This window comes from Berghia stephanieae, chromosome 4 (assembly GCF_034508935.2).
Source record: "Berghia stephanieae isolate SIO BIC M18660-M18661 chromosome 4, UCSD_Bste_1.3, whole genome shotgun sequence".
Taxonomy (NCBI): domain Eukaryota; kingdom Metazoa; phylum Mollusca; class Gastropoda; order Nudibranchia; family Aeolidiidae; genus Berghia; species Berghia stephanieae.
Genome location: NC_088363.1, coordinates 49,277,752 through 49,302,276, shown reverse-complemented (window position 1 = coordinate 49,302,276; position 24,525 = coordinate 49,277,752). Strand labels below are relative to the sequence as shown.

Below are 24,525 nucleotides of genomic sequence, written 5' to 3'. Positions count from 1 at the left end.
TTCGTTGAGAGTTTCTGCCCTTGCTATCACGTGATCAAAATAAACACCACTAACAATAACAAGATGGCGAAATGAATTGAAATCCTCGGAACAACATGACATATTTTGTTTTTACCGAGAACGCTTTACTTCAATTTAGACCTTAATTTCAGTCAATATGTCGTTGATGAAAGTTATGAAAGGATGGAGGGAAATCCTGAAGCTAACTGTCTTCAGGAAAGGGCCCAGACTGCCCCTTGGGAAGACGACTGCAGTTCCCAAGGCAAAAACTAAATTGGAGTCAGATGGGTATGTCCATCAGAACTTCAACGAAAGATTCAAAAGCTCATTGCTAAGGTCGATTTTTTCAAGGTATTCAACGTTTGCAGGGAGGCATAGTCTAACATACCTACGGCCGAAATACGCTGGTGTTAACCGCATGAGAAACGTTCCTGTCTTTTCTCTGGTTGGTTTGAGTCTTGGTCTGGACATGGATGTCTTGCTTGACAGCTACACAGAGAGCACCTTGTCAGCAGTGAGGGTAAGTTGCAACAGCTACCCGCTGGTAGTGTATTCCCCATTTACATTATATGTGTTAGTGTTAGTGATACATAGAGGAATGGGGTGAAGTAAAAGTCCAAATACTTCCTATGCCTTATCATTTTTATTGCCAACCATATAAATAAGTTATCGTTATTCATTATTCACTTCACGATTCACAGAACGCGTCTCTAGAGTGTGAATAATCACAGACTGTTATTAGTTATTCAAAGACACATTAACAGATCATTTTTTCACATAATACCAAAAAGTCATGGAAATAAAACCCAAATTATTTGTAAAATTGTCACTGGAAATTTGTTTACCAAATCAGTATCAAAATTAAGTGATTTTTTTTTTAAACACAAAAGAAATTACAGTGTAGGGAACAGGAACTGGTGTAAGATAAGGATCTTAAAATGTGTGAATGAAATAGTGCCAGACAAAGCAAACTTTGTTTCAAACAAAACAATTTCAGATCTTTATCTGTCAAGGGCCGGTTTGCATGTGATTGTTGATGACTTTCTGGACTTGATTGCATTCTTTTGCCAGAATATTTTCAAAGATTACAAATGGGAGCCCGATCAGCTTGACAACAAACCACAAAGTCTTGATGACCTGGACATCAACAAAGTGTCTGTCATTGGCAATGGTTGTGAGGGAGCTGTGTTTGAAGCCAAACTAAAGACTGGAGGTAAGATTTCATACCACTTACAGCCATGTAGTAAAATCACAAGACATGTCCCCTTCCTTTGCCTTTGTCAACACCCCAATGAAACTGTAACACACCACTTGCTTGAGTGTCAACTTGAAGACCTGAGATCCACATGCCTCCCTCCAAATCCAAGAATCAGTAACACATTGTATAGTCACCTGGAACGACTAAAACAGATTAACTTCTACGTCATGGCACAAGACCAAAGGGCTCGAGCTCAACTGGCCACTGATTTGGACAAGTTAGTTATGGGTATGATTTATTCTACACTGACGTTGGTTAAAACTTGCCTAATAAAACTGAGGGTCAGTTATCATTATGTCTAACGTCTCAAATGATAATTTTTTTATTTTTAAAAAAATGTCTGGTGTTGAGACGGCTTTAAAGTGCCACACAAGCACCTTAAAGCCCCTAAAAACAGACCAAAAATTTTCTTCTCCCTTGTTCCTGGCTGATTTCATAGAGAAAGCAGCGACAGCAATTCAACTCAGCCTTCATTTAAGGCAATATCGAGTTACTGTTGTTTCCTCCAAATAAATACAACTTGGTATAAATGGATTGATAAATGAATAAGTTTCGTTTTAACAGATATTAAGTCTCGCTGTTGAAGATTTAAATCAATTGTCTGTTTGTGTCACTGACGTATGGCAATATGGTCTTGTTCGATCATGTGTGACTGATTTTTGGCAATACGTTCTTGTGGATCTGTTTATCTCTGATGGTCTTGATGGAATTGGGTGTCACTGATGTATGGGAATAGTCTTAATGGATCTGTGTGTCGCAGATGTATTACAATATGATCATGTTGCTTCTATGTGTCACTCACATAGTAGTACAGTCTTGTTGGATTCATACGTCACTGACGTGTGGCAATACAGTCTTGGTCTCACATATAAGGTTTGGATATTTGAGTCAATTAAAAGGAACCTTGATGATAAGTTTGTAGGAAAGGTCCCTCTAGCTACCCAACAGTGGTTGGGAAGCTGGGTCTGTTAGTTCTGGTTGCAAATTCTTTCTGATAGACAAGCATCCTATTCAAAGGGGTAGCAAGCAATTGTTATTGTCCCATTCATGCCGCAAAAACTGGGATAAACTTTGGTTTTGTAGCCTAGTTGTTTCTAAACAGGCTTATTGGATTGTAACAAATGGAATTTTTAGTTCCAATGTATTTTAAAGATGACAAAGCAGAAAAATAATTTAGCATTATATTCGAGGTAGATGTATTTTATGCTAAATAGCTTGTCACCATGTTCAGTGCTGAAGACACTGTTTCTGTGTCTTCTATTCCCTATATTTATTTTTCTTTGTTACTTTTTGTCTTTATCTTTGTCTTGGAATGAGATTACTTGGTTTTGTCCTGGCCCTGAGTGGAGTCCTTGCCACTGAGGGAAACAGTCAGATGTATAGTATAAGCTTTAGGAGATGATATTTTTTTCTTTGTACGTCATCTCTCTGTTGTATACTGTTATCGTTTTTTGTTTTGAATATATTTTATAAACATTTGACTGTGTTGCTCTTAATTAATGGGATCCCGATCCCGTGATTGTGTCTGAATGAGACTTTTAGGTGATCTCAAATAAATTCTTAGATTCTATTTCTGTTTCCTATATTTCACCATTCTTCTTTGTCTTACTTTTTCTTAGGTGTTTTTAATTGTAAATGTAGAATTTACTATCCCATTTTCTTCAATTTTTCTGGGGCTGAAATGACCTGAAATTATTGCAAGCACCGTAAGCCCTTAAAAAAGAAACAACACAAACACACAACTTGATCTCAAACAATTTCTTACAGTGATGTTTAAGTTGAGATATAGCCAAATGCTTCCACTTCTGTTATGACAATTTGTGAACAATAACTTTCATGATCATCAACATCAACATCATTATGAGCATCATCATTGTCCCCGTAGTCATCATGATCATCATCACCACCATCATCACCTTGATGATTGTTTTGTGATTATTTGTTCATGTTTCCTTCTCTGCTGTTAAGTACTGCTTGTTTCTACTTGATTGATAAATTATATGTAAGAGTCAATTGTGCATGTGTGTGGTTGTGTGTACATTTACATATAGCCTACAGGAGTGTGGGGTGTGTACATGTATATGTCCACTATGCTGTAATTATATTTTATATTGACATCAATGTTAACCAAAATGAATTTCCATTTCTTTGGACAATGAAAAGTTCTATCATATGGATGCAAACAATCTTTCATTTTTAGGTCCAAACTCACAAATTAATAAAATTGTCTTCATATGGTACAATGACGTTCTGTAGTTGTCATTAATTTGGGTGATACTCATAATGACAAATCTTACAAGCAGACCTGCCAACTTGGAATTAGAAAAATTCTTAGTTTTTAGAGTAATAGCAATGTGTACATTATAACTAGCCTTAAAAATTACCAATTTGTGTTTAAATACATTAAATTAATGCTTTAAACTCCTTTTGATACTAGCTCTTGCAACAAAACTTTGTTTTCAAGAAATTTATTGAATTATACATCTTTATATAATTGTCAAGTATGACCCGAAAATTCGTAGTTCTACGAAATGTTTGTATTACTAGGCAGGGCTGTATGAGGGTATCAAGGTTGACGTTGGTGTTTGGCCTCCCAATCATTTTGACTCAACTTGAATAAGATTGACTCCATTTTGAATTGTTGGCAGTTGACTGCCTAGAAATATTATTTTGAGATGTCATGGTAAAAGTGGCGATGATGGTTTGGTGGTAAGATGCTTCATCTTGTATCAAAGTCTCAAAGGTGGTAAGATGCTTCAACTTTCATCAAAGTCAAAGGGTGTGGCCAGTTGTTGGTAAGTGACAATGAATGCAAAAATATCTGGTGTTTCTTATGTTGAGCTCTCATTCGACTCGCTTGCTTATCAATGAGGACTTTGCTGAAAGCAGATTTACATTCGTGTGAATGTGAGATGCCAAGCAGATGACTTGAACTGTATGAAAGTTGTTTTCAAATAGCCGGCTTTGGAAATAAATTAAACATTTTCAAACACATTGTTCGTAACTATTAATTATCTGTGCTTTGAGCTGCTTGGTTCATTGAAAGCACTCAACAAGTGTAATTTATTATTGTTATTATTTTTATTATTATTATTATTATTATTATTATTATTATTATTATTATTATTATTATTATTATTATTATTATTATTATTATTATGACTATTACTATTATTATTATTATTATTATTATTATTATTATTATTATTATTATTATTATTATTATTATTATTATATTATTAGTATTGTTATTAGTATTATTATTATTATTATTATTATTATTATTATTATTATTATTATTATTATTATTATTATTATTATTATTATTATTATTATATTATTATTATTATTATTATTATTTTTATTTTGCATGCTGATTAGATTCCTTTAAAGTGTGAAACATAAATTTTCCTTTAGTCATTGAAATAAAATACAGCACAGTTAGTCTCCACCCCATTTGGAGCCATAGAGATTATGACACCAGATTATATCACATTTTCTGTAGAGAGATGGTCATTGAGGAATGTTTTCATGTCACTCAGTCTCATATCTCAGTAGAGTTTAGTCTTATCAATTCTTTTATATTCCAAATTAGACACCTCTGCTGTCAAGATTACTGAATCGAGTGAGAAAGACCACTACAATCTGGCAGTCAAAGCCGTCTTCAACTATGGTGCTGAGTCCAATGCCAGCAGCATCCTAAGGGAATTAAAAAGAGAAATTGTCCCCCTTCAGCCTTCAACATCAGAGTCTGTATCAAGTCAAGAGGAAGATTTGTAAGTCTAAAATTAATTAACCAAATTTTTTAAAATCATTAAAATAGAAATGTCATATTTTCAGTATTTGTATTGCCATCATATATCAAAATAAGCGTATGACAATCCATGTATTTGTAATGAGCGGACATTATCCTTCACACCGACATATGTACCAATTTACTGGGTCATATGAACAATGAAAACGATTTCGATTTTCAAAACTTCAGTCAAAGTATGCCAAGGCTGTTTACTTTCTCCCACACGTTCCAACCAATTCCTGGAGAAAATTATACATCACCTTACATCATAACCCTTCAACCTTTTCAATTTGTGGAAGAAATATCAATGACATCAGTTTGCTGACAACATTGATAGGAAACAATAAAGAAATCAAGATTTCACTAGCTGGCTGGTCATCGAAGAAACTGCATTTGGAAAGATAAATGCAACGTGTTGGTGAATAACAAAGATACCATCGAAGGTCAACAGCTGAGAGAGGTAACATCTTTTAAATACCTCGGAGAACTACAATCACCAAAAATAACTTATATAACTGAATTAATAACAGGATAGCATTGGCAACGAATACAAGGGCAAGACTGGATAAGATGTGGAAAAGCAAGAATATGGCACGCCATTCCAAACTTAAGGCACTTGTTACATCAATCTTCTTTCTGTTTATGAAAGCTGGACTCCAAAAAAAAAATAAAAGAAAAAAAAAAAGATACAATAATTTGAAAACAAAAACTATGACACAATTTTTTGCATCACCTGAACAGACCATTATAAGACAGATGACGAGGAATCACTCTTGTCTATAGTCTAAAGAAGGAAACTGTCTTGATTTGGCCGCGTTTGTCGCCATTGGGTCATCGACAAAGCCCATTTTACATGGGACCCTGGAGGGAGCAGAAAGATGGGCTGGTAAACGAAGTGCTGGAGGGACTATGCAAAGGATTGGACAATGATGGACAGTTTAACATTAATGATGAAGACAGATCTCACTGGAGAACCCTTTTTGCAAAATCATCTCTCATTTCTCTCCAACACCACCTCGGTGAAGAGAATAAGTGAGTGAATGAGTGATCCATTTACAGCTGAATCAAGTGGGCAAAATTGTGAGAAATGACTTACCCAAGAACACAATGCCAGAAATTTACAAACATTCACAATTTCAATCTTGGACTACTCAACAACAAAAAATTGACATTTGTCACATGACAAGCTCGACAACATAATGTTGGGCCGTGAGTTCAATCAGTCACTGGATGGGTCACAGTGAGATAAGATTCAGATATTTATATTATTTTTGCACTGTTAATATTTGAATTCTTTCAAAATTAATTTTGATAAAATTTTTTTGTTTATTTCCTTTAGAATAAACCAAAACGTACTTGGACTGCCATCCCATCCTAATGTGGTGGACATGCATGGGGTTTTTGTTGACGACATGTTGGTGACAGACCAGGGAAGAAGAGATTTCCCAGCAGCCTTGCCCAGACACATTGACCCAGAGGGCTGTTTCGGAAGAAGCAAAACACTTTATCTTGTCATGAGAAAGTAGGTGCTTAGGGGAACTGGAAATATCTTCTATAAAACATTGGTGTTAGTTTTGAATGTTTGTTTTGTGTTGTTGTTTCTTGTCTTGTGCTGCGGGTGGTTGGATGGGAGCATCACCCTTGAATCATATACCTATGATGTTCGCATGGGTGTACGATCCGATAGTGATGTCGTTTCTTCTTCTCTTTACTGCCTATCCTGCTTCTTTGGTTTGTGATTGTATTTTTGACAGGGGATATTTTTTTTTCTGTAAATCTTCTGCCTGTTTGTTCTTAGTTATTTATAGTTTAGCTTATATCTTTAGGTTATGATTTTGATTTACATTTGTACTATTTTTGTTAGATTGCTTGTTTTTTTTGTTTCAGCGGTCTCTCATATAACCTCATTTGTGTTGGAAGAGACCTAAAGCAATAAACAGACAGAGAAATTGTCTTGTGCTATGGGAGTGTCTAGGAATCGCCCATTTCAGACTGAAGTTCCTCTTCTCTGTCTCTCACTCCCCCTATCCATCTCTCTCTCTCTCTCTCTCTCTCTCTCTCTCTCTCTCTCTCTCTCTCTCCTCTCTCTCTCTCTCTCTCTCTCTCTCTCTCTCTCTCTCTCTCCCTCTCTCTCTCTCCTTCTCTCTCTCTCTCTCCTCTCTCTCTCTCTCTCTCTCTCTCTCTCTCCTTCTCTCCCCCTCTCTCTCTCTCTCTCTCTCTCTCTCTCTCTCTCTCTCTCTTTAAAAGTTTACTCTTTCTTGATTACAGCCAGCTGTGTAATTGTCATAATTATTATAAACATTTGTTATCAACTGTTGAACAATGCAGTAATTTTATTGTTATTTTATTTTGTTTTTTTCCCTTTTTGAATTAGTTTTATTTATAAAATCATAATGAGAATTTATTTTAGAGCCAGTTTATGTAGGATTAGGGGCTCCTGGTGAAGTCTAGATTTTTTTCTGATCCTCTTCTCCCCCCTGTCCACCCAACAGTGATTGGGTAAATGGGTCTGTTAGATCTGGTGGAAAGTATTTTGCGATAGACAAGCACCCTATCCAAAGGGTAGAAAATAATTTTCTCTTTTCCATCTCACGCTCTAGAAACTGGGATAAACTCCAGCTTCATGGACCTAATGGCTCAGAAGGACTACTTTAGAGAGCATTAAATGGACAGTAATAATTACTTGTTACCCTTTGAATATGACATTGTATAAAATAAGAACAAGTTGTCAAATGGAATAGACCCAGCTACCCAATCAATGCTGGGTGGACAGAGGAGCTGGGGGAAAAAAAAACAACCTTACTCTATGATATGGATTTGAATCAAGTCTATTTATATGTGAGTAAAGAGCTCTACTCATTGAACCAGCCAGCCTTCAAAATATTTTTTAAATGTCGAATAATCAGTTTTTAAAAACATACTGCTCCTTTGATTATGTCCCTTAGGTGTACAACCAGGCTGTCTGATTATCTAAACCCCAATGTCTCCATGACAACCCGTTGTTTACTGTTGACACAGCTATTGGAGGCTGTACATCACATGACTGTGAATGGTGTGGCTCATCGCGACATCAAGGCAGATAACATCCTCATTGATGTCCCTAGTGCACAGGGTAAATATGTAGATTAATATAACTCCCTTTTGACTTGACTTACTCGACTTGGCGCCTTTTGCCTCCTTGTCTTACAATTGGGACACGGCTGCTTCTTCTATCCTCTGTGTGAGATCCCTCCAACTTTCACTGTCTTCTGCCATGGTCTTTGTGGTAAACCGGGTTTCTTTGCAATGAATTGGACCGTTCACATGCTACAACAGCATTAGTCAAGAGTTCTTGTTCCTGTATTTTGGATTGGGTTCTCAACTCCGCTTGTCATTGTCACAATTTTGAGTTGGTTTATGTATGTTTTCCACTTAACATTATGGGGGCTAAGCATTCTCTAAACAAGCGTATTAAAGCCACATTTATTGCCTTCAAATATTTTGAATATAAAAATGTCAATTGAGTGATATGTACCTTTGCTAGAATGAGAATCACCACCCATCAACAGGCCTGACAAATACACATCGCTAATTAGGTTAAGCTTCGTTTTACTTTTGATTCATTGTCATCTGAAAATCTCAATAATGATGACAATTTTCTTCAGGAATGTGATTATATTTAACAAAATTGAGAGAAAAAACAGAATGCAATGGTGGTATTTTATTGTCCCAAGGCAATGTGCATCAATACTAGTCAAAGTTTTATCTTCACAATAAAAAATAAAGTTGACTTTCAAAAAATAGAATGTTGGGAATCTTGTATTTTGTCTTATTATCCAAATCACAAAATGTCAGTGTATGAATATTCTTTGTTTATGTCATTTGAAATGTGAAATATAGATATTTATTTTTCAACACCTCTTTTTTCGCTTTGTCTCACTAAGTGGTATGGGATAAAAACTGGTATTTTTCTTCCAGGTACCCCACGTCTTCAGATTTGTGACTTTGGATGTTGCTTGGCAGAAGAGAATAAAAAGTTAAAGATTCCATATGTGAGCAGTGACGTCAACTTGGGAGGCAATTCCTGGCTTATGGCTCCAGAGGTATTGGAAGGCCAACCAAGTATTTGATTTCAGTTTATGATATTTCCTACTGATGCTATTGTTATGTTTTGGGATTTTCCATAATCAGATCACACCTGTGTGTGTGTATATATATATATATATATATATATATATATATATATATATATATATATATATATATATATATATATATATATATATATATGCATGTGTGTTTCTGTTGATGCATTTCAATCTGTTTGTTTTTGTGGCATAACTCAATTTGTTTGAGCAATGTTTAGTGCACATATTGAATTGCCATTTGTTGGACAATAAAGATCATCATCATCATCATCATCATCATCATTATTATTATTATTATTATTATTATTATTATTATTATTATTATTATTATTATTATTATTATTATTATTATTATTATTATTATTATTATTATTATTATTATTATAACTATTATTATTACTATTATTAGGGAGTTAAAACATAGTCCTGAGCTTATTTTTTACGCGGAACAATCAACATACATGTTTTAATTAAGTTTGTTTTTTTATTGTCTACCATGATAAATGACAAAATATCTTTGATTCACCAAAAATAAGTTTTAAAGTGTTATATTATTGCACAATATTTACGTATACATTTTGTTATTCCCCCCCCCAAAAATTCAACTTTTGTATTTTTTTGAAAAAATACTTAATACTTTTCTTTATAGAGTTTTGTTCAATGGGCTAAAACTCCAACTGAATACTGATGCAAGGATAGAAACTGGTGACATTGATTCTTCAAACCAACCTCTTTCAGATTGCTTGTGCCTCGCCAGGGGAGGGCAGTGTGCTGAATTTCACAAAATCTGACCTTTGGGCTTGTGGTGCCCTCGCCTACCAGATATTAGGGGCAGATAACCCATTCTATCCTAATGCCTCCAAACAGTTGCGGAGTAAGACGTACAGTGAATATGAGTTGCCTCCTCTTCCAGGTACTATTATATGTAAATTTTTGTTGGTCATTTCTTCAAAGAGGGGTCCCGATACCTCAGTTTGTAGCACACTCACCTCACGCGTAAAGGGAGCAGGATCAATCCCGGATGAAGTCAAGATATTTTTCTGATCAACCTTTCCACCCAGCAGTGATTGGGTAGCTGTAAAGTACTCTGCAATAGACTAGCAGCCTATCCAAAGATGACAAACAATTGCTATTGTCCGTTTCAGGCAAGATGATGGCTCGCTTTTAGATCGGAAGGTCCTGGGTTCGAGCCTCGCTTGGTGCATAGTTGAGTCCTTGAAAAAGGCTCTTTACTCACATTCTCTCACCATACTCAGGTGTAAAACGAGTACCTGGTCGTTAACAGCATTGTTTCTGTCCAAAAAAAAATGTAATTTCTACTAACAGGCGTCATGTCTCGTTCTATATGTTACGTGTTGCTGTTGGACAGGGACACCTTGTAAAGCGCTTTGAGCTTGTTTAGTTGACATTACGCTATATAGCTCTAGTTATTTAAATACAGATTTGTGTTGTATTGATGCCTTTACCCATATCAATCTCCAGACAATGTTCCAATGCCGATTAAGAGGCTTGTGAAAAGTTTGCTGTCCAGAGATCCTGCCAAGGTAGGACCATAGTTTCTGATTTAACTCATCAAACTAATGCATCTAAAATAAGTTTCGGTACAAAAAAATATCTTGGCAGTCACCATAGTCAGTAAGGCTTGGTGGCTCAGCAGTTACAGTGTCTCGTCTTGTCGCAAAAGTCAAGCCATTTTAAGCATGGTCAATGGCTGGATGGGTGATAAGAATCATGGGAAATTCTGATCCTTCTGTTGTGTCCTTGGGTTAGGCACTTTATTCCACTTGACTCAGGTGTGAGTGGGTACCAGACCATAAGCAGTAAGAGTGTTAGCACAAAAGGGGCTAGGTACTTGCTGTGTCTCTATCCCCTCTTATCTGTTTTTCAATTGCTTTCTGTCTTTTTCTTGGAGTGAGATTGCTTGATTTTGTCCTGACCTTGGTCGGAGTCCTTGGCTGAGAGGGAAACAGTGTAGTTATAGTTTTGGGAGATGATATTTTTTTCCTTGTAAATCATCTCTCTGTTATGTACTGTTACTCTTTTCATTTTTAACATATGATTTGTAAACATTTGAGTGTGTTCCTCGTAGTGGGGATCTGTGCTTGTGTCTGGATGAGACTTTTAGGTGATCTCAAACTAAGTACTTTGATAGTGTGCTCTTGGAATCTACATCTGTTTCATATTTGAACCAATTCCCCTTTGTTTTACCTTTTCTTGTGTGCTTTTTAATTGTAATTCTAGAACTTTTTACTGTCCTATTTTCTTCCTTTTTACTGGCGCTGATATGACCTTATGTGTTGCAAGCGCCGTAAAACCCTTAAAAATAAAACAAACAGCAAACAAAAGGGGCTGGTATTGTATAAAATGGAAATATGGTTCCATATTGCCTGTCTGGGAAATAAATGAATGGAGTTCATTGATCTTCGTCAATCTGTGGAAATGCGCTACATAAATGTTCTTATTTATATATTTATTGTAATTGGTTTGTTGTGCTGAGAAATAAGTTCGGAAAATGTCATAAAATCTTTTTAAAACGACAATTCTTTACTTTGGACTCCAGATTGCCCAGTAGTAGATCATTGGATTCAATCTTCTCATTCCCTGCCATTGAAATAGTTTTGGAAATAACAAATTCCTATTACAAGTTTGTCTGAGTGATAAATTACAAATGCTTAAGGGAACCTTCAAAATGAAATCATGAAAGCAATGCAAACAAACCACTTAAACCTATCTCAAACAACAATTGTTAAAGTATTTATTGCAGAAAGCATAGAGAAGGCTAAGAATTTTTTTGGGAAATAGAATTAAAACGACTCTTTACATTAAAATGTTTAGATTTGCTTCTTATGGAAAAAAAAAATTGCAATATGAGAGAAAAAGCATACAATCTGACATAGGTGAAAAAAAATCATACCAATATGGTTTTTTTTTTGGCAGTTGACAGCTCTGTAATATGTCATACACAACAACATTCTGAAAAAATTACTTCTTGGGAAGTAGAAGATAAAAGTTCATATCTGACCACAATGAGCGGGATAACATAATATGTATATGTAAATAAGTAGGCAGATTTTGCCCAAATATAACATAAGAGAAATGCGACCTCATGACTTCAATAAGTTGTTAGAGGGATTCAAGATAGATGTAGTATGTTTGATACATTATTTTTGGTTGGAGTGGTGGAAGGAAGGCGTCGATTGCAAAACATCTCTCTCTCTTAGCCAGGTGGAGGTGCTGTAACAGTCGAACCCAAGTACACACCACACATTCATTCTATTCTTGACCTGTGATTGCCCAGTCTTGGATCCATTCAATGATATCCAATTATGATAAAACACACCGAAAGAAATGGATGCAAATAACTATTCATTCCTAAGGTGTACAAAGATGATTACATGATGAATTTAGAATGGACACCACTCCACAATACTACAGAACCAAGGATCTGGATCTAAATAACAAATTTGCAACTAAAAAAATAAATAAAAAGTCATATCCAGATATCAACAATCAAATCTTAATTTCTTTTAAGTATTGATAATATTTTGATAATCTTAAAAGGTGTTGTTTTTTTTGGGTTTTTTTTCACATCATTTTCATAGTTTTTGGAACCGAAATCAATCTCAGATGAAGTTGATATTTTTTTCTGAATCTCTGTCCACCCAGCAGTGATAGGGTAACCTGGGTGTTTTAGATCTGGCAGGAAGTACTTTGTTATTGTCCATTTCATTCGATGGAAACCAGGATTAAGTCCGGCTCCACTGATCGTATAGCTCTTTTTTTTTTACTTCAATATTTATAAATATGTATAAAATATGACATTTGAGTCCATTGATTATGCTTACATAATGGAGAATGAATGGACTTTATTAAACTCTAAGGGGAGATAAATATTGTGATTTGGTTCCAAAAAATAATTTTTAAAAAATGAAAATTAATTTTAGGCATTTAGTATATTGGCAAAGGGTCATCATATATTTTCTTTTCAACACGTCACAATCTTTTAGTTATGGAATTTTTGTTGCTGTTTTTTATTTGTTTGTTTTTTTCACTTCACTTTTTAAAAAATAATTTTTCTCTTTCAATTACACATGTTGGAAATTGCACCCATTTTTTTTAGTCAGTTTATTTGAAGCTGGAAGAGAATAGGAGAATGGGAGATGATGGAAACCAGGTCTTGGGAGTAACAAAGCACTCTAGTTATTTTTGGGGTTTTTTCTATTTGTTTTGAATTTTTGTTTTTGTTTTGTTTTTGTATTTTTTTGGTAATTATCCCCATTCACTTAGACGTTGAACTGAAGAAAGGAATTGTTTTCACATTGATATTTATTGATTCCAGCGACCATCATCAAGTGTGGCTGTCCTCGTTGTGCAGATGGTATTATGGGAGTCCAGAAGCAAATCAACCAGAAGTGGATTGGGTCTTAATCCCTCCTCACCAGCAGGGGGCAGCAACAACAACAACAGCGGCCCTAGGAAACGTCATCACAGAGTCGTGGTGACTAAGGCAAATTCCAAAACATCCTCGTCCCGGTACATCAGCCATGTGGACAAGGAGAGACAGAAAATGGGGCTGGTTCTGGGTCAGATGTTTGATCTAATCCAAAAAATGACCACGATGATGACAACAAATGAATCATCTCCTTCAACACCATTGAAACAGGACGTGTCAGACATTTCCAACTTTTTGTGTTTGTCCAGATTGACACAAGCAGATTTTTCCTCGGCTTTAAAATACTTTCATCAGTAAATAATCTTAGATAATTTGATATAAATGTACACACAAAGGCGATATTTATTTCTCTTCATATCATAATTTGTCCTGTCATTAATCAGGCTATAACTAAAACTGATCGTTTTCACACAGAGCAACATGGGCCAAGTAAAACTTTGAGTAAGTAATGCGGCCTCTAGTGTGTTGTCTGGTTAGAGTATTAATCAAATCTGATCTGCAAAGGGTTAAAAAGTATGTCCAGTTCTCTGAGATCCACAATTTTTATAATTCAAACGTATCTAGAATTCTATATATATTGAGGGTTACCTCCCTTCCCTTTCATTTGTACACAAAAATCAATGAAAAAAATGTTACTGTTGTTACTAACCAGACACATTTCTTCACACAAGGTTTTTGGATTACACCAAATCTGAAATTGGATTTTTATTTGTTTGTTTTAATTTTTATAGTTTCTCAAGAATCTCTCATACCTCACGGTATTGGCATATGCCATTCAATATTTACACAAGCCTGACCCACAGTGTTAATCTGGTATTTTGTCAGAATTGACCAAATTAAGAATTTGACTTTGAAAGTTAAAAGGATTAGGCAGGATGAGCAAATTGAAATGGTGAGTGGTTAAGGCATTGCAACGTGACCCAGAAGATCCCAGGTTCACACTTTCGTTTTTTCGTATGGCAAGAATATTAACCCCTCAATTTGCTCATCTTTTGACAAAATGGGTGATTTCTGATGACATCAGGCATTTGTTTGATGGATTATCTATATTCCTTCATGGAATGCCTAGGCAATGGCATCTAACGATACTGACGTGGGCGGGTGTAATTTATCATTTTTTTTCTCTTCTGAATCAGTCCCGTTTTACACCCGATTATAAGACACATAAATTTAGTAAAATCCTTTATATTTTATTTTGGGACTAATCAATTTTTATTTATTTTTTTAGATGGGACTGATTCTTACAAAGTTGATTTTAAAAATATAAGATGTTTAAAAATTAGATCTCCATGTCGTTTTAAAATTGTATTGAATTATTCAATCTTAAGCATGTTTTTTTGGGGTTTTTTTCATTATAAACTGTTGATGTTTTAACATGTTACTTCATTTGCCATGGTGTTATTTATAAAAAAGGGGCTTTTTAAAAAATGACATAATATACTATATGTTGCCAAAAATATGACAAATAACTATGATATTAAGGATATGTTAGATTAGTCAAACGTTTTTCAAAGATTGCGATGAGTATAAAAGGGTAGTGATTAGTTTTCAACATTAAAAACCCATCATTTTATATGACATTCAGGGCAAGCTGATGAATCAAGAATTAAATAAGTTTAAAAATTAAAAGAAAAAAAAATTTAACTGAATTGAGCACCAGCTGAGATTTTTTTTTTTTTTTTTTTTTGTAAACGGCCTTATCTTCATCTGTATAAAAAGTATGGTAAAATGCATCTACAGTAGAATTACTTTAAACCGAAATTTTGGGGACCTTCTAAACCATTTCGGTTTAAAGACATTTTGGTTTAAAGCAAGTTCCCGTTTTGCAATGTTTTTCAATGGTAGTAACTTTTTAAGGAATTTGTTCATTTAATGGTATCATGGGTTTCCCGTTAAATGGAGTTGTTGAATAAATGCCGTCTTCGTAACCTTAATTTTTTCATTTTTTTTGGTGTGTTTTAAAAATATTTTTGGGGGTTTTCGTTTTCAATTCAAAATTGTTGAAAGAGTTGAGTTCAGGATGCCGTGTTTTTTACATATCTCTGTCTTGATCAACTTTTTTTTCATCGACTTCACATAGTATTTTAATTTTAATCTCCAACGTGTAAGCACAGTGCTTTCTTTTAGACATCTTTTAGTAAAATGCAAAGCTAAAATAAGATCGAAAGTTCTTGTGCGATAATTGATAATGAATGACGCGCAGCTACTCAGAGGTGAAGTGAAATGGAAATGAAAAGGCGTGTCAATGCTAAGCTGTCTACTACTACTAGGCATCTCTCTTTTGTTGAAAAGCCATTAGGTTCAAAGGCCCAATTTCATAGAACCCCCCCCCCCCCCCTCACACACACACACACACACTTAAACAAAGTGGAAATGAAATGGCATGTCAATGGTAAGCTGTCTACCCCCCCCCCCCCACCCACCCCCCCTTCCTTATTCTCGTGTTTAAAATCCAGTCAGTTCCAAAGCATCAACACACGAGCGAGAACATCTCGCTTGCGTGATTCTACACCCCAACTCCTCCTCTTTTCTCATTTTTCGCCTGCCAGTCACCCGCTGTCTTCCTTTTCCAGTCTGTGCGATTGTGGTGTTGGCCGAGCCCATGTGCAGTGTTTGCCTACACCCCACCCATCACCCTCATCTTATACTTATGCTCTTTGTTTAATATCGCCGGGCATTATTACGTGTGGCCACCTTCCCCAATTTTTGAAGAAAAATTGAGAGAGAATAAAGGAAGGTGGTCTCAAATTGTTTCAGTTTAAAGAAAGTCCTTCTTAGAAGTATTTCAGTTCATCGTAAGAATTAGTACAAAGATAATGAAGAGACTAGTACAATTTATTAAATTCTTTGCAGTTTAAGGTATTTTTCGGTTTAGCTTCTTTCGGTTTAAAGTAATTTTACTGTATATCATTTGCAAGATTTTAAAATGTCATTTATAAAGTTAAAGTTATTTATACTTAACCCAAATTTAACACTATTACAATGTTTGTAAATAATCTGTGTGATTTTCTTCTTTCTTTTGTGAAGATTTGTGAAGAAAATTATTAGATTCAATCTCCAAAACATATTTTGGAACTATTGAGAATCAAAATTGCAGAGCTGCCTACTATTACGAAAAAGTCGTAGAATTACGAATTTTTGGCTCCAATTTCAGAACTTCATTAGCATCTTAAAATTGAACTAAATTGACTACAAAATGTTTATCTCCTAAAAACTTCGAATTTTTAAATGTTTAAGTAGGCAGGTCTGAAAATGGTTTTAGATTCTTTTGTTTTGTTACGGCCAGAAAATGTGTCCTTCAAATATCGATCATTTTAAATCAACTTCATCTTAGTAAAGACATTCAAACCTGGGAACTTCCTAAAATCAAAGAAAAGCAGTCTTGAGTGTCTCCATTTAAATTTTTTATAAGACTGAAGGGCTAGAGCTCAGCTAGTCACTGGTTCAGATAATTAAGCAAGTAAACTTAATGTTCTGTGTTTTCATTAAGTTACTTAAATTTCATGATAAGTCTATGACTTCCGTCTTTTTTCTCTCAAGTGAAAATGCCTGATGTGACTTCACCTTGGTCAAATGCAGTTCCTTTAATGACCCCTTTTGTTCGGAGTTCTTTGATTTCCCGAGTCTGTGTCTTTTCATTCGACATGCTGGCGTTCTACCAGTCCCCTTTGTCTTACTTTCTATTAGGTGCAATAATCTAGAATTTTTTGACTAACTCTTTATCTTCCTTTTTACTGGTGCTGAAATGACCTAAATGTGTTGCAAGCGCCTTTAAAAAGCCTTTAAGCAAGCAAATAAAACATTCATCTTAATTTTTATTGTCATTTTCATTAGTTGTATTATTTTTTAAATTGTCCAGCTGAAGAAAAAAAAGGATAAAATAAATTGATCCCCAATTAAATCTTTATCAATATTTCCCAGAGTTTTGTTTTGGAGTTTCTAGATATTAAAACAAATTGATACTGATTGTTCAGCTACTTTAGTCTTTCAAATGAGCGTTATATTTTACAGCATCTTCATTTTGTTGTTATATTTTTATTGTTGAGTTGTTATAACTTTCTGGCTTTCTAATAAAATGGACGAAATTTTAAAGCATTTTTTTTTCTTTGTTTCATAACGACTCATGCGTTTGTATTTATGTTTATGTGGATTTAGGGGATCCCGATATCTCAGTGGGTAGAGCACACATTTCACGTGCAAAAGGGACTGCTATCAATCTCTGATTAAGGGGCCTTAAGCTTCACACCATGTGTGTATCTGACTGTGGTGCCTGGGCTGCTCTCATCAATTCTTGGAAGTCAATCCAATAATACCAGTCTTGTGCATCAAGCTTTCAACATCGCAGCTCGCATGGTGGGCAGGGGGGTACATACTGTGTCTTCTATCCCCTTATATCTGTTTTCCAACATGCTTTCTGTCTTTGTCTTGGAATGAGATTACTTGGTTTTGTCCTGGCCATGGCCGGAGTCCTAGCTGGGAGGGAAACAGTCAAATGCATAGTTATTGTTTTGGGAGATTATATTTTTTCCTTGTAAATCATCTCTCTGTTATGTATTATTATATTTGTTATTCTGAATGTATAATGTTAGCATTTGAGTGTATTTCACTTTGTTGGATTTTGTGCTTGTGTCCGGATGAGACTTATAGGTGATTTCAAACTAAGTACATTGGTGATATGCTCTTGGAATCTACATCTGATTCCTATTTGTTCTCATTTCCCCTATGTCTTACTTTTTCTTGGGTGCTTTAATTGTAATTCTAGAACTTTTTACCATCCCATTTTCTTCCTCTTTACTGGGCTGATATAACCTAAATGTGTTGCAAGCGCCGTAAAACCCTTAAAAACAAACAAAAACAGCAGCTCGCATGCATATATTTTTCTGTTTTGTTTTATGTTCATCTATGTACTTTGTTCATAACCATGAGCATAGAAATCTGCACTGGACACTGTTAAAAAATCCTATGAACAAAGCGGAAATTTTCATCAACAATATGTAAAACAAAGAAAAATCAATAAATAAAATCTTGAGGCAACAATGAAAATATTATACCCAGTAGGTAAGAATGACCTAAATCACTGAGATCTGTTTCCAACTATGCGACTCAACTACAGAAAACCAACAACATGAATTTCTTGTGAAGACCCACCAAGCTGTTGGATCCATGTCAAACCTGGTCTCCGCAAACATGCACCATAAATATGAATACAGATAAATGTCTAAAAAGTAATAAAACAAACAAAAATTAATTAACATAACAGCTTCAAAAAAGAGCATAATACCAAACATGGAATGTTTTGAGATCAAAACCCTTCTTCAGCCAATAATAGAAAAAAAACCCAATGAAACCATAAATACATTACTTAATAAACCAGACCGACTGCTTATTAATTAATGTATTTATGTTTTCATTGTTTTTGTTGTTGTTGTTGGTTGAAGAAGGGTTTTGATCCCAAAATGTTCCGTATTTGGTATGATTTTTTTTTGAAGCTGTTATATTCATTTTTATTTTAATACTTTTTAAAGTCCACAGCTTCTAGCCGCTCAGGATCACTTGGACAAATATCAAGTGTTCCAATGGTCCATGAACGTTACAAGTGTTGTTATTGTTAAACTCTCAGATCGTGGGTTGGATCTCCTGACCTCCCATAGTGGGCAGAGAGGTCATTTGCCGTGTCTTCTATTCCCCATGTCTGTTTTTCAATTCATGCTACTCTCTATCCTTTAACTGGATTGGGATTGCTCGGGTTTTTTTCCTGGTCCTGGCAAGGATCCTTAGCTGTATAGTAATGTATAAATGCATAGTACCTTTTTTTGAGATTTTGTAATTTTTTTTGCCTTATAAATCATCTGTTATGTACCATTATAGTTATAAGTTTTGAATACCGTCAATTGGGGTAACTTTGCCTCAAGGGGAAACTTTGTCTCTGTGAATTTGGATCATTAAAAATAATCCCAGCTATGTTGCAGTTATTATACCCGTTAAAAAGACTTTAATTTTTATCAAAGCAAATAATTGCCATAAAACTAAACCATCTCTTATTGGTCCAAAATTCAAGAGGCAAAGTTTCCCCTTTAGGCAAAGTTACCACAGTTGACGGTAGATTCTAATTTTCAAACACTTGAGTGTAGGTATCCTTTATATCTGTTGCTTGTGCTAGGGGGGGTTCCTGGCCCCCCATAGTGGTCAGGGGAGGGGGGGGGGGGGGACTTGCTGTGTCTTGTATCCCCCTATACCTGTTTTTCAACATGCTTTCTGTCTTTGTCTTGGAATGAGATTATTTGGTTTAGTCCTGGCTGGGAGGGAAACAGTCAAATGCATAGTTATTGTTTTGGGAGATTATATTTTTTTCCTTGTAAATCATCTCTCTGTTATGTAATAATATTTGTTATTTTGAATGTATAATGTAAGCATTTGAGTGTATTCCTCTTTGTTGGATTTTGTGCTTGTGTTGGGATGAGACTTATAGGTGATCTCAAACTAAGTACATTGAGCGGTATGCTCTTGGAATCTACATCTGATTCCTATTTGTTCCCAGTTCCCCTTTGTCTTACTTTCTCTTGGGTGCTTTAATTGTAATTCTATAACTTTTTCCTATCCCTTTTTCTTCCTTTTTACTGGCGCTGATATAACCTAAATGTGTTGAAGGCGCCGTAAATCCCTTAAAACAAAAGCAAAAACTTGTGCTAGGATGTGAATTTTATGTCAGGTGCAAAGGGCATATTCTATGTGGGGTTCCTGATCTCCCATAGTGGGCAGGGAGGTACATGCTGTGTCTTCTATCCCCCCATACCCGTTTCCCAATTGTTTCCTGTCATTGTCTTGGAATGAGATTACTTAGTTTTGTCCTGATCCTTGCCGGAGCTCCTTGGCTGGGAGGGAAACAGTCGAATGTATAGTTATAGTTTTGGGAGATGATATTTTTTTCCTTGTAAATCATCTCTCTGTTATGCATTGTATTATGCTGAGTTTACATATATTAAATGATTGGTAAACATTTGAGTGTATTCCTCTTAGATGGGACCTGTGCTTGTGTCTGGATGAGACTTTTAGGTGATCTAAAACTAAGTGCATTGGTGGTCTGCTCTTGGAATCTACATCTGATCCCTATTTGTTCCCAGTTCCCCTATGTCTTACTTTTTCTTGGGTGCTTTTATTGTAATTCTATAACTTTTTACTATCCCATTTTCTTCCTTTTTACTGGCGCTGATATAACCTAAATGTGTTGCAAGCGCCGTAAAACCCTTAAAAACAAACAAAAAACATATTCCCCTTTATTTTCTTTCCAACAAGTTTTCTGCCTTTGTCTTTGGATGAAATTACTTGGTTTTGTCCTGGCCCTGGCCGGATACCCTAGCTGGGAGAGAAACAGTCAAATGTATAGTTAGTTTTGGGAGATGATATTTTTTGTCTTTTAAATCGTCTCTCTGTTATGCATCGCATTATGTTTTATTTACATTTTTATATATGATTTGTAAACATTTGAGTGTATTCCTCTTAGTGGTGACCTTGTGCCTGGATGAGAATTTTAAGTGATCTCAAACTAAATAGATTGCTAGTGTGCTCTTGAATCTACATCTGCCTCCTATTGAACCAATTCCCCTTTGTCTTACATTTTCCTGGGTGCTTTAATTGTAATTCTAGAACTTTTTACTAACCTATCTTCTTCCTTTTTACTGGTATGACCTTAACGTGTAGCAAGCACCATAAAACCCTAAAAAAAACAAAAAAACAAACAAGGGTATGTTCATGGCTTGCTCCTGGAATCTTCTGTTCCTTATTTGAATCAGGTTCCCTTTGTCTTACTTTTTCTTTGGTGCTTTTAACTTCAGAGTTACAATACAACTTTTCCTTAATTAATTTTCATTTTACTGGCGTTGAAATGAATCTACGAGTAATTAAGTTGCAAGCACTGTAAACCTCATAAAAACAAAGAAATTATCACCCCCCCCCCCCTCCCAAAAAAAAGTACAATGCAAACAAACAAATGAAGCAGTGACAAAGAAATAACTTAAGTCCGGAAGTTATTTTTGTGTAAATATAGATTAGTTGTTATTTTATTTATTGCTCTCCCACAGTTTAGAGTCATCACAATATAATCATATCATGTCATAGAGCATGACCTAGTCATGTTTATGCGCTATACAATTGCTATGCATTATTATTTTTATTATTATAACAATATCAATACTATAAATCACATGCAATGAATAGCAAATTACATACGTTGTATTTTAAACACACCACCAGTTCGACTTTTAAACATTTAAACCAAACAATTAGCATATCAACGGAACCACTTTTAAACATTTAGCACAGGCAAGTAGAATAATAACAGAATCCTTATAAACATTAAAAACCAAACACATCTCTACATGAAAACATATAGTAATCTGTGGTGCACTGATAAACAAAAATATATCTTTTTTCCCAGTTCGGCGAGAAAACTTTTACTTAAATAATGGATATATTAAAATGCCCCCAAATGACCTCCGACTTGTGATAAAGTTTTAAACTTGGGACTTCAAGAAGTACCTATCATGTTTAACAACTATTAACACATATGACGATCTTAATTGATCTACATAAAGCTATTTGAGCACATTATATGGATATTGCACTTTACAAAAGCTCACTGTGACTGTTTCTCTTCTTTTGTTAAAAGAAAATATTATAACTTGTCGATCTGTCAACTACAGTATAACACTTGTAAAATCTTGCCAATCCATCATCTATTGAAGGATAGAAATTGACGTCACTCAGCTCTTTGTTATTTTGTTTTTAAACAGCCATTTTGGTGATTAGTTCTCACAAAAGTATATCAATCAAACAAAAACAAACAAAAAAACGTTTAAGGTTACGCACAGTTTGGCGGATGTTCAGAGTATTTTACTTAAACGCAAAATATCAATATCAATTAACTTGTCAATCTGTCGACGATCAATTCAAAACACAAATCGTAGATACATTCAGTCAACCTAAACAACACGCTTTCATTCCATGTACTTGAGCTAAGACAGAGGTAAAAAAAAAAGTATTTTAAAACTTTTTAAAGAATAGTAAAGTGACAAACAAATTAAGGGAGAAGATACTGGCGTTAGACACAGATTTGAAAAAGTGTTTATGAAACAAAGCAGAGAGAATACAGGAGAAAAAACATATCAGTCTGCGCAGTCGAGGCAAGGCGACCTTTGGGGAGGGGGGGGGGGGTGTATTTTATTTTTCTTCTTGTACTTGTATATTTCTTTCTGTTTTTTTCTGGCACTGTTACATAAACACTTTTTCAAATCTTAGTTTTAAAACTTTTTATCTCGCAACCGCATCCCTTTTTCAACTCATAGTGGGCAGGGAGGTACTCACTGTCTCTTCTAACCCCCTATATCTGTCTTCCAACTTGCTTTCTGTCTTTGTCTTGGAATGGGATTGCTTGGTTTCGTCCTGATTCTTGCCGGAGTCCTTAGCTGAGAGAGAAACAGTCAAATGTATAGTATTGGTTTTGGGGGATGGTTTTTTATTTTTCATTGTAAATCATCTCTCTGTTATGTATTGTTAGTTATGTATCTTTTTGGATAGATCTGTGAACATTTGAGTGTATTCATCGTGGTGAGATCCTGTGCTGGTGTCTAGGTGATCTCAAATTAAGTAGACTGATAGTGTGCTCTTGGAATCTACACCTGTTCCCAATTTAAACTATTCCCCTTTATCTTTCTTTTTCTTGGGCACCTTTACTTGTAATTCTAGAATTTTTTCACTTTCTTATAGTCTTCCTTTTTACTGGAGCTGAAGTGAACATACCAAAACGTGTCGCAAGTGCGGTAAACCCCTTAAAAACAAGCAAAACACAACCTTATTCAACTCACTACAAATTCTCATCACGTTGCATGCGTATGTGTAAAAATGACCCAAACACTTTTTGGTACTCAAGAGCTAATCTGCCTTACTCTGAAAAAAAAAAAGCAATACGTTTTTTAAAATTGTGGCCAGAAAACTCGCCCTTAAGATATCCATCGATTAAGTTGAAATGATACTCATATTGTTATAAAATTCTCAAATCTAGAATTTCCCTGATGACTTTGGAAGTCCCAGGTTTGAGATTTTTAAAACAAGATGAGGGTCCATTTATAATTTAATCGATGGATATTTCAAGTACGAGTTTTTCGGGCCAAAATTTTTTATCTGTTGTTTTTTTGTTTTTTTTGTTTTTTTTTTTTTTTTTTTTTTTTTTTCAGAGCACGGTAGTTTGGCAGTAAAAATATTGGCTTACATAATAATAAGTAGTCAGCAGGTATTTAAAGTAAATGTGACCCTAGCTCTTAAAACGGTGTTATGTTTGTGTAAACTGGATGCTAGGTATATATTCCACAATACAAAAATAACGAACATTTTGATAAAATGCGTTATTGAGTGAATGTGTGTGCTGACTAATTTAGTCCCTTTATTAAAAAAAAATCAAACCCATGCTGCAATCTAGGCATTCCATGAAGAAATAATATAGATGTCCAAAGTGAACAAATTGGGGGGTTAATAATCTTGCCCGAGAAAAATAAAATAAACAAAAGAAAGTGCCCGAAACAGTGCCAAAATGTGAAATTTTTGTTTTTGTCTCTTTAAGAAACACTCTGATCTGTATTTATTCTCCAAAATAAAATTTAACCCAAATAGCATATTCCAGAAAAATTTATTGCATTTGAATCATCCCCACATAACACCGTTTAGAAGCAATAGGTCACATTTTAGACTTTACATTATTTTCATATTGAGAGCATGTACATTGATGCAAACAGGGCTTAAAATGAAAACCGAGTTGTATGGGAGTTACATTGCCCAAGAAGGATAGACATAAACACTTAGGTATTATATTGTCAGGTTAGAGTTGAACCGAACCCCATCC

General features: G+C 34.9%; 1 protein-coding gene across 1 annotated transcript; it reads left to right on the top strand.

The window, feature by feature from the left end:
- Window positions 1-28: 28 nt before the first annotated feature.
- Window positions 29-17,726, top strand: LOC144970749 (serine/threonine-protein kinase Pink1, mitochondrial-like). The gene is made up of 9 exons (XM_078910737.1): window positions 29-520; window positions 1,072-1,213; window positions 4,854-5,034; window positions 6,394-6,576; window positions 8,000-8,166; window positions 9,012-9,136; window positions 9,920-10,094; window positions 10,664-10,725; window positions 13,521-17,726. Exons 1-9 carry the CDS (start codon window positions 158-160, stop codon window positions 13,929-13,931), a joined length of 1,809 nt encoding a protein of 602 aa, XP_078766863.1. The 5' UTR covers window positions 29-157; the 3' UTR covers window positions 13,932-17,726.
- The last annotated feature ends 6,799 nt before the right edge of the window (window positions 17,727-24,525 follow it).